This window comes from Oculina patagonica, chromosome 7 (assembly GCF_052425735.1).
Source record: "Oculina patagonica isolate OP01 chromosome 7, crgOcupat, whole genome shotgun sequence".
Lineage (NCBI taxonomy): Eukaryota > Metazoa > Cnidaria > Anthozoa > Scleractinia > Oculinidae > Oculina > Oculina patagonica.
In genome coordinates, this window is record NC_135764.1 from 1313292 (window position 1) to 1332093 (window position 18802).

At 38.4% G+C, this 18802-nt stretch overlaps 1 protein-coding gene across 3 annotated transcripts in view; it reads left to right on the forward strand.

Moving 5' to 3' along the window:
* The window catches only part of LOC144661317 (uncharacterized), a 61601-nt gene extending 43101 nt beyond the window's left edge, over nt 1–18500 (forward strand). For 2 of the 3 annotated variants that reach the window (XM_078522041.1, XM_078522039.1), the window contains 23 exons: nt 982–1035; nt 1671–1724; nt 2161–2214; nt 3436–3543; nt 4232–4285; nt 5283–5336; nt 5816–5923; nt 6919–6972; nt 7673–7780; nt 8230–8283; nt 8874–8927; nt 10021–10056; nt 10464–10481; nt 10782–10799; nt 11741–11776; nt 12543–12572; nt 12814–12876; nt 13502–13525; nt 14528–14660; nt 15281–15384; nt 15585–15665; nt 17106–17312; nt 18126–18500. In XM_078522041.1, coding sequence (XP_078378167.1) covers nt 982–1035; nt 1671–1724; nt 2161–2214; nt 3436–3543; nt 4232–4285; nt 5283–5336; nt 5816–5923; nt 6919–6972; nt 7673–7780; nt 8230–8283; nt 8874–8927; nt 10021–10056; nt 10464–10481; nt 10782–10799; nt 11741–11776; nt 12543–12572; nt 12814–12876; nt 13502–13525; nt 14528–14660; nt 15281–15384; nt 15585–15665; nt 17106–17312; nt 18126–18284 — 1665 coding nt within the window. In that variant the 3' untranslated portion in view covers nt 18285–18500. Of the gene's footprint in view, nt 1–981; nt 1036–1670; nt 1725–2160; nt 2215–3435; nt 3544–4231; nt 4286–5282; nt 5337–5815; nt 5924–6918; nt 6973–7672; nt 7781–8229; nt 8284–8873; nt 8928–10020; nt 10075–10463; nt 10482–10781; nt 10800–11740; nt 11777–12542; nt 12573–12813; nt 12877–13501; nt 13526–14527; nt 14661–15280; nt 15385–15584; nt 15666–17105; nt 17313–18125 lie in introns of all 3 variants that reach the window. The other variant, XM_078522040.1, reaches the window with a different exon arrangement.
* The last annotated feature ends 302 nt before the right edge of the window (nt 18501–18802 follow it).

An 18802-nucleotide genomic window follows, 5' to 3' on the forward strand; every position in this document is an offset into this window, starting at 1 on the left:
TGACGATTAATGATGATAATGATTTTTTTCCCTCTTAATTATTTTTAGTTTCTTTGTTTATTGTAGAACATTTTACGTTATCTTGTTGACCTTAATTTTTCATTCACCTCAAAAAGCTTTGCTTATTGCGGGAGGTGAATACATGTAAAATTCTAATTAACAATTAGACTACGAGCCCGAGTTTTCTATGAGCGAATAGTCAACGAGGCACAGCCAAGTTGACTATGGCTCATAGAAAACGAGGGCGAGTAGTCCAATTGTTTTAGTAGAAACTCTTAAAGGACTGCAGTCCAAAAACCTACAATCTTACGTACTTATTAGCCAAAAATGAAGAAAAATTAATCGAGCAACAAGCGCGCGATCGTTTTCTATCAGCAAATAGAAAACAGTGGGAGAACCAATCAGATTTGCGGATTTTCAATAGAACACGGCTGAGTTTCTACTTAAGTGAAATATTAAAGACTTTGTAGTGTGATTACCAAGCTGAGAGTAGAGTAGTTTTGAGAAAATATCCAAAGCCATGTTGGAAGAGGGCTGGAAGATACAAATGGAGCTTGTGCAGAAAAAACCCTTATTACACGACCGAGAGGGCAGATAACTAAAATCAGCCAATCAGAATGTTTTATTGCTAGTACAATATTTTATAAGTTTTGGACCAGCTTACAGTAATTTTCTACATCTCTTTTTCAATCAGAAAGTTTAAGGTGTTAAAGTTCTTATTAACCAAGCTTTCTTGAGACTGAAAAAAATGCAAGGTAGTTGTTCTGACAATTTTTTTTATGTTTCGGCCAGCTTAAGCTTTCATATCTCTTTTTCATTCCAAAAGTTATGTACTAATTTATTAACCAAGCTTTCGCAAACCCAAAATATAAGAAAAAAACAAACAAAACAAAGCAAAAAGCTGGGAATATAAAAAGTGTGTCATAAACAAACACAGTACACAATGTTTGTGTAAATAATTGTTGTTTGTTGTTTGTTTAGGGTGCATCTGGTGAACCAGGGAGGGCAGGAAAAGATGGTCTCCCAGGACAACCCGTAAGTGTTGTTTTCCGTCAGTTAGCTGTCACTGTTTTTAACATAATTTTCTTTCAGTGCCCAAGAAAATGGTCACAGTGTTTTTTTTTAATATAATTTTTATTGGTATTTAAGAAGAAAATACATACGAACAGTTATTTAAAGTACTCATACATTAAATACAATGCCCACTTTTTAACTAAACTTAATTACATTACATTCCAGCACATTACAAGTACAAATTTTTAACACGTACAGCACACGGTGGTCTTTAGACAGGTTATGGCATAATAATTGAAGTAAAAAGATAAAGATCAATCGTCTCCCGGAATAAGAGGAGATTTTTCCACTTCTTAAAATGATGCACTAGTTTGTCTTGTTTGCTGAAAATTTTACATTCTAGTTTTTCATAATAATTATCTCAGTTGATTGACAAAAAGTTGCAAGCTAGGGATTTAACCACCACTTACATAACAAACATTTATACACTGTGAGAATAAGGTTTATAGACAGTGTTTTTTGGAATGACTTGTTTGGAATATTCTGTTGTAGCAGATTTAGACAAAATTCTTATGTCACTATACAGACATCAAGCGCGTTAGCAGTGAACAAATACAGATCACAAGGTTCATTTTTCTCCTCTTGTTTATTCGTAGGGCACAAATGGCAAAGATGGTGAACCTGGACCAGCGGGATCTGATGGTGGACCGGTAAGAATACAGGAAAAACCTGATAAAACAAGAAATGAATACAGGAAAAACCTGATAAAACAAGAAATGAATACAGGAAAAACCTGATAAAACAAGAAATGAATACAGGAAAAACCTGATAAAACATGAAATAAATTGTTAAATCTATGAAATGTTTTTTTTAAAAAGAAACTACATTCAAATTTGAATATGCAGATGCACTATTTGCAAAAGTAGTGATAAGTCGCTTCGTCTTATTTGTAAAAACAGGAAAGAGTCAGATAAAACACAAAAAAACCTGATAATTTCCCATTTGACATAATTGTAAAATTGATCATCGTTTGATAATCTGAGAAAATTCCACGTCAATTTTTGATGTCTCAGTGCTATTGAAGCTTAATTGTTTCCATTAGTTTTCTTTTGGTTTAGTTGACACTGTTCTGTGATCTTTTACTAGGGAGAGATTGGACCATCCGGACCTGCAGGCCCAAAGGGCGACAGAGGACCAACTGTAATTATTCAATATAATCTCTATAGTAGAATTCCACTAGTATACTAATGCAAATGCGACAATATGATTGATTGAGCTTATCATATACTATTAGCCATTGGTATATGAGTTTCTGCAAGCTCAGATCAGATTGCAAGGAGATTAAGAAGAAATAATTGAAAATTGTTTAATTGAAAGTACTTTAGTGAGGATAAGGGCATGGAGTTGCTGTCTGCAGCACTCCTTCAGCCCAGCACTGAAGCCCCGTCAGGGCAGGGACATTTGTTACTCTGGACTGGGTTAAGATGGCCCCACGACATTATTCCAGCAACAATGTCCACCTTGCAGTACAGGCATAAGGCACCATCTGAGGTGGATTGTTCCGATTGCAATCAAGATTTGTTTGTCCATAAATAGAACAGGAAATTTAATTTTCGATAGCAAAATTGGGATGTTAAAAGGAATGCTACCATAAAACAGTTGTTATTAGTGCATAATCCATTGCTTCTAACCTGCATTCAAAGGAAACTGAAAATGCTTGAGCATACAGACTGTGTATGATAAATGGATTTCATGCAAAATCTCCACACAAGAAAGTCTGAAAATTGTGCAGGTGATCTAGGATAATTTTTCAACAACAATTTTAAAATTAACTTTCTCCAAAGTGGCTGCCCAGAGTTTTTCCAGCTGTATGTACAGTAGAATCCAAATTTCTTAAACCTCTAACTGAACAAGAGAAAGAAAAACTGGTTAGAGAAATTGGGAGTTCGAGAAATAAGGGGTAAAATTGCATTGTTGACTGAGGGTGGGGATACCACTTTGTTTTAGAGTAATCAGGAGGTTCAAGAAATTGACACTGTACTGATGTGTTAACAACCTTGTTCCCAGAGCCTTCGTTCCCCTTGACCAGCGGATGGGAAACGAGTGACCCTGGAAAGTTCTAATTGGAAGTCCCAAAAATACGGGCTTCTGGTTGAATTGTGCATGCCTTGCTTTAAAAACATGACTCAATGAACTTCTTAGTGTTCTACTTTGGGCCATTTTTATTGCTTTCAAAACCAATCAAAAGTATTCCTGCAACAGAACTTTTGAGATTCCCTTGGCTGGTCAAGCTTGCACAGTAAGCAAGGAAGACTCTAGGCATGAAATTGATGCGATTAAAGCATATGTGTAGATAGAACCCTAAAGAAAAGATAACAGCCACGGTCTGATATGATTGTGGTGACTGTTTTTTGTGTCCAGGGGCCAACTGGCTCAACAGGCCCAGCAGGAGCACCAGGTGCGCAAGGAACCAAGGGAGATAGTGGACCACCTGGACGCAATGGGCGCAATGGTGAACCAGGAACACCGGTGAGCATCCTCTTACAAGTTAACAAAGAATTATAACATAAGGAGAAGAGTCACGCAATCAAATTTAGTATATGTTGTAAGCAAGCACCATAATCCAATAGTGCACGCTGGTGGCGTGAGCAAATCGCTTCGCCAGAAAATTCTTTTTCTCGTGCGGGTTTTGATGTATATTTCCACCGGCAATGTTACAAAACAATTGGTTCATGCTTTTAGCTGTGCACTATTGTGTTATGGTGCACTTGGGAAGTTTGGAGAACACTCACGAAGCTATCGCCTCAAGCAACTCTTGTGCTTCTCGATAGTGCATGCTAAAGCATGAACCAATTGTTAACTGTTGCACGATCTATAAATTTATCAATTTCTCTGTGGAAGATCATTACCGGTTTGTGTTAATTCCATTTGACTTACTTTATGACTGTAACATATCTGTAGGATATCAAAGAAGACAACAACTGTTTTGCATAAAAGCAAACTTTTGGAAGTTTTCTGGTAATTTGTTTTAAGTAAACAGCCTCAAATCTTCAAAATAGAATACCCAAAGCTGTATAAATCAGACGTTACAAATTTTGGTAAAGTCATCTACATCATCAGAAGTTAACATTATCTGTATTTTGTCGTCCCTGAATCAAAATAAGAATAGCCCCAAACAATGCACCTTTTATAAGTTGGTTTGATTTTTGTTTTATAGGGACCACGTGGTAAACAAGGACCTGCTGGCGAGGATGGGAAAGCAGGAGCAGATGTAAGTCATAAAACAATAGCATTAATAATTATTCCAGTCATTCTGGACTACTCACAAATAAGTCTCGCTGTTCTGCTTTTAGGAAGCATTTTACAAAAGAAAATTGCTTGCTAAAATAAAAAATTCTCTGATAAATTGTGGTCCAACTTTCAGGAAAGCGGCTTTAATCTGTGAATATTCATAACATTATTACATGAAAATGGGTTTTCATTTATTAGCAAAGTCAAGGAGCCAATAGAATAACATTCATTGATTTGTGTAGCACATAGTCATTCTGCATGCAAGCAACGAGTCTCTCTTAAAGTGCTACTATGATCAAATTTTTGATTTTCATTTTTTTACATTTTCGTGAACAATTAGACTTTCTTACTCACCAAATTTCAATCTATAACGAACATCAGTAGTCGTTTTATTATAACATTTATTCCATAGAATTTACGGCCGCCATTAATCAACCTTGTTCCAAAGCTTGGTTGCGAATAGGGAGAAAGTGACGTCAAAGCCCATAAATACCTCACGGGTTGAAATTAGAATAACAATTAGCATAGAAAATTGCGCGAAGAACAAGTCCAAAGTTTTTGTTTCTTTTCGCGTGATTTTCAATACATATTGTTATTATAATTTCAACCCGTGAGATATTTTGGAGCCTTTGACGTCATTTTCTTCCTATTCGCAACCAAGCCTTGGAACAAGGTTGTTTAATGGCGGCCGTAAATTGTCGGAAATAAACGTTAAAATAAAACGAATTCTGATGTTCGTAATGGATTGAAAATTGGCAAGGTGAGTAAGAAAGTCTTATTGTACACGAAAATGTTAAAAAATGGAAATCGAAAATTTGATCATAGTGGCACTTTAATGCAGTTCAGACATAAAGAATGGCATTGCTTCTAAAATTCTCTTCAAACTCAACCACCTCCATTGCAATTAACTTTCTAAATACTAACTTTCTAATACTTTGATCTTAAAACACTTAATCACATTCTTTTGACATATTTAGGGTTTCAATGGAACAGATGGTACCCCAGGTATTCCCGGACGCTCTGGTCTAAAGGTGAGTGTTTCTGAGCTTATCAGTAGTTAAGACGGATTCCGCTGAAAGTTCGAGCAATGAGTGCGAAAATTAAGTACCAAAAATCTACTTATTGCACGGCAACATTTTGTACACTATTTAAAAGGTCTCATCGAAATTCATTTGTCTTAGTGACCCCGCAATTAAATTCTAAAGCATTCTCGAGAAAATTAAAGTTAAACCTCGAAAAAATGTATAAAACACGCGCCATTTTGTTTTGAACTGGCGCGAAACGTCCGTTTTAACTGAAATAAAGACAACTTCAAATCCATTTTTCTCTCGCGGGGTCAGCTTGAGTGCTAAATTTTTGGCAGGTTTTTGTAAGCTGTACTAAAACTGTTGCCATGCTAAGAGGTCTTTTTGGTAACTTTATTTTTGCCTGTATTGCTCGAAAATTGTGCGGAAACCATCTTAAAATGGTTCTGTCGTCTGCTCATACACCCACCTGTGTTTACTTTAAGGGTGAACGAGGTGTCCCAGGAGATCCAGGTTCTGCAGGCAGTGCAGGCCCAGCTGGTGCGCCAGGACCGAAGGGCGATGCTGGACCACCCGGTATCCAAGGAGAGAAGGTGACTGCAAATTGACAAGGTTCAGTAATGAGTAGTATAAATGGTGGTTAATCTACTGTAAACACAACCCAAGGGCTAGTCTGGAGGACAAAAGTGAGCTGCGTGGTATACGAGAGGGAAAGTGACTGCAAATTGATAAGGTTTGGAAATCAGTAGCATAAATGGTGGGTAGTGTTGGGCACTACTGTAGAGACAACCCAAGGGCTTGTCTGGAGGACCAAAGTGAGATGCTGGACCCCCCTGTTATACGAGAGGGAAAGTGACTGCAAATTGATAAGGTTTGGAAATCAGTAGCATAAATGGTGGGTAGTGTTGGGCACTACTGTAGAGACAACCTAAGGGCTGTTCTGGGGGACCAAAGCGAGATGCTGGACCCCCCTGGTATACGAGAGGGAAAGTGACTGCAAATTGATAAGGTTCAGTAATTAGCAGTATAAAGGCAGGAAAGAGTAAGGTGCTATGTAGATTTTGGTCATGTAGACAACCCAGGAAAATCTGGTCTGGAGTGAGTACAAGTGACTGCAGTTTTATAAGGTTCAGTGATTAGTAGTATAGAGGGAGGGAAGAGGGACGTGCTTTTCAGTGTCGAATTTTGTCATGTAGACAATCCAAGATAATCTGATCTGAAGTGACCAAGGGATATGCTGGACCACCTCAGTTTCCAAGGAGTAAAAGTGACCACAAACTGATTAGGTTTAGTAATAAGTAGTGTTTAAAGGGAAGGAATAGGGAGCTGCTACTGTAGATTTGAGCGACATAGACTAGGAGAAAATATGAAGTCAAATTGACAAGCATTAGTAATAAGTTAAGAATAGAGGGTGGGAATAGTAAGTTGCTACTGTAGATCTCGTCATATAGACAACCAAGGAAAGGCTGGTCTGAAAGGATCCATGCTTGACCCTCTATGAACCTGCTACAGACTTGGAGAATTTAAACAGAGAATGAAACATTACTCAAGCTTTGTCTTGGTTGATCATCATTGTTTGTGTGTTTAGGGACGCCGTGGGCTGGATGGTACTCCAGGAAAAACTGGGGAACAAGGAGTTCAGGTATGCTTCTGCTGTCACAAAACAGTAGCGCTTCCTTTGTACATATTTTGAATTGTGTCTGTCACTCTTTCATGGCACTTACTTGTGTCGTTACGTTGCAATTTGAGAAATGTATATTTAAATTTTGTTTGTAAGTGGAAGGTGTAAACGTAGCTATTAAAACTTAACAATAAATGCAGCTGTTATCAAAACACTTCATCTTGAGAAAGATGTTAACCAGTCATTGACAAAAGCCACTCGGAGAAAAATTTGAAAGAACCCCAACAGGAGTTAATCTGCACACCAGTCAGATGATATACCAGGGGATTTGTGGGAGCTAGGCCATAAAACTAGATTCAAATGTGACAAACTTTGCGCAAACAGTTAGGATTTTGCCCGGGCCAAACAAGGATGAGAGTTGATGAGAGCTGACTCTCACGAGAGTTGTCATCAACTCTCATCGACTATCATCAACTTGGGTCAAACGAGAGAAAACTTGTATCAGCTTGTGAAAATTTTGAGCACATTCAAACTCCATGAAGGCGCATGAGAGTTGATGAGAGTGTATGAGAGTTTCAAGCCAAACAAAAGCGAGATTTTGTACTCGTCAATTCTCATTCTCGTTTGAACTGGGCTTAAGATTGTCGATAAGTGAGAATGTGTGTCACTACGTGGTTGTTGTTGTTGTTGTTTTCATGATTTTCCGTGTTGTTGTTGTTAGGGACCTCAAGGACCCAAAGGGCAGAAGGGAGAGGTTGGACCTGCTGGTGAGAAGGGAGACAAAGGCTGGACTGGAAAGCCTGGACAACCAGGACCGCAGGGTGATCAGGTAAAATAGGAAAACGGTTGTATGTCTGGGGGGCAGGGATGGCGCAGTGGTGACAGCACTCGCCTTCCACCAATGTTGCCGTAGATTGATTTCTATCCGCAAATTAAGAATATATCTTTTTTATATAATCAAAATAATTTTTTTTTGTTTTCTCCATTTTTAAATTTACAAATTTAAATCCTGAAAAATCTAAAAAATCCTGGGTTCATCTTGGCATGTCTTCCAGTCATGTTTAAGAAAACAATTTCTTTGCTAGTCGCACATGGTAGTGTAGAAAGTCCAAAGGTGCTCATGGTTCAACACACACAGAGCAATTTTCATGTTGCAGAGACAGGAGTTACATGTCAGGACTAGGGCTTTAAGCAGACTTCCTTTTTGCCTGTCAACTGTGATTCTCACTCACCAGTACTATATTTAATGATAATGTTTTGCTGCTTTGTTTCGTTTAGGGAGACAAAGGTCCTCCTGGAACAGACGGAGTCGATGGCCCTCCAGGACTTAGGGTGAGTGCCTAGCGGCGAGGGTGCTCTGGATACAGGGGGGTGCTGATGACAGCAGACACGGGTAGGGGGGAGGGGGCATGTGAGTGCCTAGCGGCGAGGATGATCTGGATACAGGGAAGGTGCTTATGACAGCATACACAGGGAGTGGGGAGGGGAGGGGGGAGACAAGAACGCTATTGTGTTGTGACCAAGATATGAAAATTGCAAATAACCATCGTGGACTTGGGGTGAAATATTTTTTTTGAGGTTTTTCTTTGTGGTTTTTTTATTTTTTTTATTTATTGTATGAAAGGACCACAGCGAGCTGCAAAATCAACGGAAGTTAAAGTTCAATTTGTTTCGTGTACTTGTGCACCCTAACTCTGAGTCATGGTGTCTTGCTAAATTTTCCAAGCAGATCTGTTGGCGCAGCTCTTGTTGCGTCTGTCAGGTGGCTTCTGTTCCAGAAGATCACTTTCGAACAGTTATTCCAGAAAAACGTGTTCTGCTTAGACTTAAACAATTAAAAAAACATTGCATGGGCATTTATCGTTGCTGGATAATCTCATTGACCAATGAGTTATTGTGATCTTTTTTTTTTCACTCCACAGGGAGGCCCAGGTACCCCAGGAGACCCAGGCCCAGAAGGAAGAAATGGCTCAACGGTAAGACATTAACACATCCTTTAACTGGTTTTCAAAAATAAACTTAGTCAAAGCTCTCTATTACAATGCTGCGATGGTCTGTCCGACAGGGCAAAACTCTCACACTGTAGACTGAAATCATCCACCCACCTGGACTAACCACATGTGGTAGTGAGGTCCGTGAACCCTTAAGCTAATGAATTATAAGAAAGAAAACAAAGCATTGTTCCACAGTTTCCATTCAGTGACAGTGGAACTGTCTAAACGTCTTTAAAAGTCAAGGGTGGTGTTGGTTCTTTAACTTTTCACTTGCCTTCTGTCATTAACCCTATTCAGACCGGGCTTTTTGGACCTTCTCAGACCGGGGGGGGGGGGCCGGAGCCCCCCTATGTAACTCCAGAATATTTAAGCAATCGCCATGAAACTTATAGGATGTATTGTACGTCCGAAACTCTTTCTTTTGGTATACGTCACGTGGGATGGTGACGTCACATCACGTACATCCATGATGTCAAACAGCCGCCATCTGGATCCGCCATCTTGGATTTCAAATTTTTCCAAAATGCCAGAAAACCACCCAAAATCATGCAAAGTACTCAAAATGAATAAAAATGTGCTTTAAACCCGTAAAAATGTAAAAATAATGCCATTTAAGTTGATTTTTATTAACAGAAACACGCAAAATAACAAATTTGGGAAAACATGCCTGTCAAAATGCCGTTGCCATGGTGATGTCAAGTTCCTGACACATCATCCAACCCTACCAATTTGTTGCCAGATAATTTAGGAAAACTCAGAAAGTTTGGCAGCGGGTGAAATCTTAAAAAAGTTATAAAAGTTTAAAGTCAGCGCGGGCCTCAAAAGCCCCCCCCCCCCCGGTCTGAATAGGGTTAAGACATCATAAAAGGCACAGTGGTCAAGGGGTTTGTGTGCCACACCTGAACAGTTTTTTTTAATAATGCACAACATATCTTACAAACAGTATTTACATTAATTACCGTGCATTACTTACCGTAGATTATTTACACTACTTACAATACAGTTTGCTTTGTTTATTTTTTTTAAAATGCAATTTTAAAATACTTGTTTTAAATCCAGAACGTTTGTGTTTCAGGGTGAACCTGGTAACAAGGGACCCGATGGAGATCCTGTATGTATTGCACTAGCTGTATTCAGTCATTATTGTTATGAAAAAATTACCATCAAATTAAAAGAAATCGTAAAATAATAGTTTAACAAGGTGGAAAAACACCAAAGGGTTAGTATTTAACCAAAACAGTACAACGATAGTTGAGGATGGAGAAGATTAAGATGGATTGCAGAGGACGTTCTTGACACTTAATGTGCAAAATGTGACACAGATCCTTTAACATCTTAACTCAACTTAAAAAGCTAATAGGAATAGGTTTGTAAATTATTGACAGGGTATGGTTCCTAATATGCTTTAAAACAATCCAGTTAGTATAAATGATAATATTACATTCGGTGCCCATTGCTTTTAATTTGTATTTATTGTCATTGTTTGCATAAATCTAACTTTTTTTAATTTGTTTACAGGGCGATGGAGGACCACAGGTAACCAGTCGTTTTTTTTCCTTTTCTTTTCAACCCTATTTTTATGCAATATTTATTATTTATACAGGCGTAATGTCTAAGAAAGAATTTAGAATAGTGATTAATATATTGTTTGTAATCTGTGTGGAATGGAGGAATAAAATTACAAATACAATAAGAAGATGTAATTTGGGACCTACAGGGTGTAATAATTGTTTGCCGTTGTTTTAGTTGTTGTTTTGGAGCAGAACAAGTGATCCTTTTTTAATGTTTATATTCTTACACGCTTAACTGATATTTTTACTTTTTTTCCTTCTATAGGGACCTGAAGGATTCAAAGTAAGTACTTTAATACTGTTCTTTTTCTTTCCTTTTTTTCCGTTATGAAACCCTATTAATTTTAAAATTGGACTTTTACTGAATCAGATAAATAAATGGAGCTTCGTTTAAATGCCATTTACTATACTATAACAGTTTTGCTCCCTCCTTTCAGTATGCACCCAGTCTGAAATAAAAGCCCAAGTTTAGCTGTACTTCTTTTGATGATGTGCCCCCCCCCCCCCTTCCAATACGGTCCCCTTTTCCATTTAGCTCCGCTCTAAAAAATTTCTGAGTATTAAAAGGATCTACTTGAGTTTATTGTTCACATTATCAGAGACAAGTTGTTTTTTTCTTGATGTGATGATGAGTCCATGTATGGTTAGATAAAGGATAACTGCTTTTATCGTAAACCTTGGACAGCAAGTCCATGTTCTCTCTCATCACATGACAATGTACACAAAGAATGAAGGGGAAGGTTAATGTAAAATCCTGACTCCACTAACCCTTTTGACTCCCGTGGAAAATAGCAGATTTTTGTAAAACGGTAACTATGGGCCCAAAGACAATATACCATGAAAGCATTTAAAACGAAAAAAAATCGTATTACTCATATATTTCAGGTATACCAAAAGGGAGCTTAATTTGCAGCTCTTGATGTGTGGGTTGTTGTCAGCTAATATCTTGACCTTTAAAGTGAAAGAAAAAAAAGTTGCAAAACTTGTAGGGGTGGCTAATCAGGTCACATAAGTGGGTGGGGGTGAGGGGTATGATTTTATGCTTCAAAAAGACAGATCTGTCCAAGACCATTTTGCTGTCCAAATTTCATTCAAACTGACCAAAGGTTGAGCATGTAATGGCATGTCATGCTTTATGGCCCTCTTGGGAATGAGAGAGTGATGACTGGCCGGGTTTTTTATTTTGCAGTGGTGCTAATTCATCATTGATCATTTGTTTTTCAGGGACCACCTGGACCCCCCGGACCTCCTGGACCGCCTGTAAGTTAGCGCTGTTTAGAGTTAGGTCACCCTGCTAAGGTTATGCTGCTATCCTTACAGGCCGCTTCTGTTATGTACACAATTCTCTTTGAATCTAGTGGTACCTCTACATGATTGCTAGAAAGTCACTTTTATGTACGAAATGCTATGAAGCTGGAAGGTCAAGACTGTACAAGTTTTAAACAGGTTGCAAAACTCGAATTTGATTTTACAGAAAGCAAGCTTCAGTCAGCTGTTATTATGAGCGTGTGGTCATAACGCGAGAATATGCTGGTTGTTTTAATTTGTTATACAGCAAAGAGTTTATCACCAGTTAAACATTTCATTTTCACGTTACTTTGGCAAGGACGACCAAATGTATCATGTCATGGACTTCCCTTTTTGTGTTGCAAGATTGGCGACATACAGCTGATTTAAAACCGTTAGAAAGATGAAGATATAAGAGAAAAAAAACGTCTTCTTGCAGAGACTCATGGTTGATACGTTAATCCACTAGTGAACTGAAAACCTGTTGACTTTGTTCAGTTTGTCAGTTCACATTTTTGTTTTCAAAAGTTGTGCAGTACTGCTACTTATACCTCTACTTCCACCTACTACCCTCTTATACATATTATACCTTATACCTGCTTTTTAAGCATGACAACATTTTGCTGAAAGGGCATGAATTATGAACAGACATACATTTGTCAAGTAGAAGCTTTAACACAAAATGGTAGGCTCAAGGCACTTGAAATAATACATTTTTTTTTCTTGTGTTTGTCTTCAGGGTGAGCCTGGAATGTCGGAGGTCGCTGGTGTAAGTAATAACTTGTCATGTAATCACTTTAAAAATATTGTGCCGCAATCTACTGAAATTAATGAGTATCATTTTTTAAGAGTTATTTCTTAAAAAATTTATCTTTTGATGGTGTGTCCGTGTTAAATGATGCTTATTCGTTTTATTTGTTGTAAATAATTGATCATTATTGATTGTTATTATTACTGATGTTACTGAGATTGACATGGTCCTTAGCTAACATGCTCTTTCTTTGCTTTAGTACTTGACTGTTGGAAACATTGAAAAAGGCCCAGGATTCCGATTATACTCAAGCAGTGGAAAGGTAATGCATCAACGAGTGAAAAATTCTAAACTGTTAAGCCTTGTTCATACCTTTGAGATGAGCACAAGTAAAAGCACGAGCTTAACCACAAGGATGTCCACACTTGAGATAAGCACAAGATGGCATACGCAAGCGCAGTGCTCTAGAAATTTTAATGACCACTGCATGATAGAGTCAATTCAGCACCCAAATTTTGTGCTTGTGCTTATGTCACGCCGGTACACACTCGTGAAATAAGCACAAGGAAAAAGTTTCTTTTTCTTGTGCTGAATTTCACTCCAGTTCACACACGATTTTTCTTCTGCTTATGCTTGTACTTATCGCACAAATGTTAACCAGGCTGTTTGGAATCCCATATTTTTGAATGTCGGATAAGTTCGGTTTTCATCACAGAAGTTGCCAATGGAAAAAAAATTCTTGGAAAATATCAATTTGTATTTTTTTTCAAGGGTAGAAAATTCTAAATTCTAGATCTCATGCTTTTTATGAATTTCACAAATGCAAGTATTCTAAGCCAAGTGTAAAGAATAGACAATAGACAAATGAGGGTTAAAATATTCTGACCTTCGTTTTGTTGGAATTTCTTTGTGTTAACATTTTTGTGTTATTGCCATTATTGCCACAGGAAAAGGAAAGTCGAGAAATAAAGGTAGGGACTGACCTGGCACTGTTTTACATGTTAAAGTGTAACCACCTGGAAATAGTATTTCTACCTTGTGATAAAACATAAAAAATAATAATCACAGAAGAGATTAACTAAAAATTACTGACATCAAGTTTGAAGGTGTTTTAATTTAAAGACGTTATATGCCATTAAAGTTGAATAGCAATATAATGTTTGTCTATCCCGGCCAATCCAAATAAACGCTTGGTCTATGGTGTACAGTCAACTCTCTCTAAGACGGACACCTTCGGGACCAGCCACAGCTGTCCGTCTTAGAGAGGTGTCCGCTGTGTAGAGAGTTGAGGTAACATGACACCAGTAATTCTGAGATAATAAAGTTAAATGTTTGCACAATGCAACAAACCTTTGCTAACTGCAACAAGACTAAAATAATAAATTGACCGTATTTGCCTTTTAAAACAAAAATTGAAAGCTTCTACAAACTGTAATACTGTAAGTAGAGAATGACCTCTTTAGTGTCCATATACGTAAGCAAAGAAGTAATCCGTTAAAGCGTCATTGTTTGTGGTTAGTAAGCTTGGTATACACGTATCCTTAGGGCACTGACTAACTTTGCGAAGTTTGGAAGTATTTTCACTAATAAAACATGATAAATAAACATCTCTAAAGTGTCCGTTAATGATTTCAAAGTGTCCGTTGTCCGTCTTAGAGAGGTGTCCGTCTTATAGGGAGTTTGGTTACAGTAAAATGACTGAAAAATGGCAGAGACCATCACCAGGTGTGCCTCTTATGGAGGTGTCCGTCTTAAAGAGGTGTCCGTTAAGAGAGAGTTGACTGTTCTTGTAATGGACTATGGCCTGTACTGTCCACTGTTGATCAGAACCTTAAAGGCGCGTTTACACGACAGAAAAATTTGGGTACGGACCCGTCAGAAATTGGTCCGGACCTCACCACTTTTGTAGAGAAACAGTCGAATTCTTTCAGAACAACTTAGCTAACATGGTTTGTGTTAATCTGCTGTTGCAGCCCAAGGACATACTTAGAGGTTTAGACGAGAAAGACAAAGACATCGATAATATGATCAAGCCTGATGGGACGAAGAAATTCCCTGCAAAAACGTGCTACGATCTGTTCCTTGATCACAAAACGTTCAAGAATGGTAAGTGATCCTGAATAATTAAATATCTTTAGGTAAATTACATACTAAGCCCGGCGACGCACCTGTCCCTTTCGTAAACGGTCGGTGCCATAAAGGCGCGTTTACAAGACAGAGAAAATTGGGTACGGACCCGTCAAAAAATTGGTCCGGACTGACCACTTTTGTAGAGAAACAGTCAACTTAAGCGGGGCTATAGGCGCTTTTTGACACTTTTTCTTGGGGTGGAAGGGAGTTCCTTTCTCCTGTTGAACGCTTAAAAGGCCGGTATACACGACAGAAAAAAAAATATTCGGACCCGTTAAAAAAATCGGGGTCCGGACCCGATCATTTTTTAGAGCCAAGTTTCACGGGGCCATAGGCGCTTATGGTCTGGACTAATTTATGCTGTAGTGTAAACGGGCTTTAAGTTTCTAAGCAACAAGATGGGATTCACTCACGCGTTGTTCCCACCGTGGCGTTGTAGCTCAGATGATAGAGCAAAGATCATGTAACCCGAAGGTCTTGGAGTCCCACCTGAGTCATTGAATGTTTTTCAGTGGCCAGGATTCACACAGTGTATCACTTCATTCATTTATAAGCTGCCAGCTGTTTGCTGATGTTTGGTTATTTTTCTGTGTTAGGTATGTACTGGATTGATCCTAATGGCGGAACAGTAAAGGACGCTATCTGGGTGTTCTGTGACAAGAGCAAGATGTCTTCGTGTGTATACCCCAAGAACCCACGGGTAATTCAATATAGTTACGGTTTAGCAATATTTAAGCAAGACTTTCTGTTATAAAAGCCGGGATGGTATTCCCTATATTTTACAACTTTCTTGGAGAATATATGATTTGGTATGTCAGGGAAGGAAACAAAAAGCCATTTCTGTTAGTGAACTGTACCCGTCCTGTTAGCTGATGTTCTTTGTTGATGGTTTTATTTTAGATCTCCGATCTCTCACTCAAAGAAGACTATCAGGACAAAGAAGATAAGTGGCTGAGTGAAGCATTTAAAGAAGGCGAGGAGGTGAGGTTCAAGAAAGAAGTCCGAGCAACAGTTTTCATTTTGTAAAATATTAAAAAATGAACATTACCGTGTGCACGAACTGTTCAGAAGCTTTTATTCGAATGGTCACACGCAAGGGTTTCAACCTCAGACTTGGAAGTTAAAAAAATCAAATTCGATAAATGGCAGGAACTCATTAGGAAGTGAGAATGACTAACAATGGAGAGGAATGAATTGAATAACAATATGAACAAACTTGAAAACGAGAGGTATACATTGGGATCCCCTCGTAGAATTCCTTAAAAAAAACTTTAGGAGTTCATGAAGGTTTTTTCTATCAGTTGTTCAACGGCTGTGGTTGAACGAAGCAACGCTTGAAATGCGTCACAATTTTGTTTGCAGTTGTAATTTATACCATTCATTTTGTGACAGTAACAGCGAACAGCTTAAAAGGAGCACTTAGGGATAGGGAGGGCGAATTTTTCACTGGGGTAAAACGTGTCTGAAAAATTTGGGTAACACAATCCGTTAGCTAGCATACAGTACTTCCAAAAAATTCGGACGATATTTATTCCGACATAAAAGTGTCGGAAATTTTTAGGTCCGATTTAAGTGTAGTTTAACGGTTTAGGTACGCGCGGGGGAAACCGTGATCAAGGAAGGGTTTTGAGAGGCAGAAATAATGGACAATTAGAGCCCAAAGCTGTTAGTTTGCTTTATGGAGCGATCTACAGCCTGAGACAAAGCCTGGTCTACGGCTTAGTTTTGTTTTGCGAAAAGTTTGAGGAGTAGTAAAACTAATGTTAGATTTTTGCATTCGTCTAGGTATATTAGCTACAATAGTTTGTTTTGAAAAGAAAGTTCGTTTCGTCGATTTTTGTTGTACAAGGAAAGAGTAACGTTCTCACACACTGGGAGCAATGCCAAGCCGAACTCGCAGCCTGACCTTTATTTAAGTCATAACAAAACGGAATAAAAATCATAACGTAACAACACTAGAAAAAAGCTCTGGTAACAATACTAGAAAAAATTAGGTTAAAAAAATTGACAACTGTCCGGCATTATGAAAAAATGTACGACTTACGAAAAACAAGTCCTACGACTGAAAATCGAAAAAACAATAACCCCGACAAGGGCCTCACACAATAAAGAGTAAAAATTAACCAATGACTATCTCGCTATACAACTATCAACACTGCAAAAAGGGGGCGGGTGGACGGGAGTCAGGTAATGGCGAACGGCAACAAGAAAACTGCTGTCGGACCATGTGACCTAAACCCCCCGCACACTAGCACCCAGACTCCCAGACGTGTGTGAGAAAAACTTACTTACTTATGGCCATAAGCCCTAAGTGGGCAAAGGGCCGGGTGTGAGAAAAACATTTTCCGCTTAATTCGTTCATCAGCCAGCGGAAAACAACAACACTTCTTCTTCACGACTGAGTTACCTGCTTTGTTTCAGATTGAATACGATGCTCATTACACGCAGCTTAATTTCCTGAAGACACTGAGCAACTTCGCTAATCAGAACGTCACCTATGCTTGCCGTAACTCCATGGCTTGGGAAGAAGGACAGCACTCCATCAAACTAATGGGCTCTAATGAAATGGAATATCACACCAAATCCAAGAACTCCCTCAGGCCCAAAGTCATCACTAACGGATGCATCGTAAGTAAAACACCACTCTTAAATTTCGCGATTTGGCCAAAAGAGTACGTTGAAAGGAAATAAATTTCGCGAAAATTGTAAAAATACTAGTCTGCATTAACAAGCAATCTTAGAACAACTTATTTTAATTTTCCGTAGCAATAGTTTCCAATGACACTGAACAAAAACGTATATCAAAACGAAACTGAAAACAGTTTATCATGTTCCTTTGTAACAACGCAGAGCTAGTTATGACGACTGCACCAAGATAATTTTGTAGTAAACTGACAGTTAATTTTCGCGAGAACTTTTTTTGCGAGTCTTTAGTTTCGCGGTTTTTTGAAAAACGCGAAAATAAGTGACAATAAGGTAGCTGCCTTCTCTACAGGCTTTTCCAAGGCCGATTGAGCGCGGATTTTTAACAGAGAGTTGTGAGTGGAAGGATTGGGAGCAAGCGCGAAGGGAAGGGACTGACAATATTCGCTATTACAAGATTTCGTTATATCGAGGTTCTTTTACATTTATTTTACTACCTTATCTGCCTCGTCCCCAGTCGCTCGCGATCGTTGGGAGAAATGCTAGTTAATTATTGAGGAAAGCAGGGGCGAAGGGAGACACGGGAAGGAAAGGAAAGGTTAACAAGCATTTCTCCCAAAGATCGCGAGGATGGGGCCTGTTGTACAGAGTTGTGGCATTTTTTTTTTTTTTTGTGATAGGGAATATTGTCAGTCCCTTCGTTATATCGAGGTTCCGCTTTTCCCATTAATCAACGTGTGGTAAATTCGTCTCCAAATTCTTTTGCTAATTATATGTTTACTTTTTATGATATTACAGAACAGCGACACTTCAAGTAAATGGGAAAAGACAGTTTTAGAGATCGACACAAGAGAGAAGACCAGACTACCAATCGTGGACGTGTCAGCTTATGACATCGGTGGATCAGGGCAAGACTTTAAGCTTGAAATTGGACCTGCCTGTTTCCATCACGTGTAGGCTCCCCACCCCACCCCTACTCCGGCGTAGCATTGCATTGTCACTTGTATATTGTGTTTTAATATTAAGTCGTTTGTTGGCAATGACAGTCGACTGGAAGGTTAAGATTTGACTTTAGTTAGAATTAGCAGTGAACTTCGTCAGGCCTAGTATGGCGCTGTCTTTTGGCCAATTGCAATTTTTCCTCCGAGGTTAAATAAAAGTTTGTCCAGTTTATTTGTTGTTTGGCTTTTTTGAGTTTGTTTGCCATGTCATTTTCAACATTTTGCTATATATTACTGTATGTGTTTTTACAGGAATGAATGTGCTTTATAAATAAAGGTAATAGAAGTTACAAATTTTGTGCAGTAGGGAATGTTTTCGCCAAAGAAGACAGTTCTTTATTGTGATCATATATTTTGTAATAAGAGAAAGCTACCCGTCGGGTAAACTAAAAGCTATAAAAATAAGAATGTGTATAAGACAATAAAACAGATTGGTGACTATACCAATCAACTTTGATTTAATTTTTTTTGGAA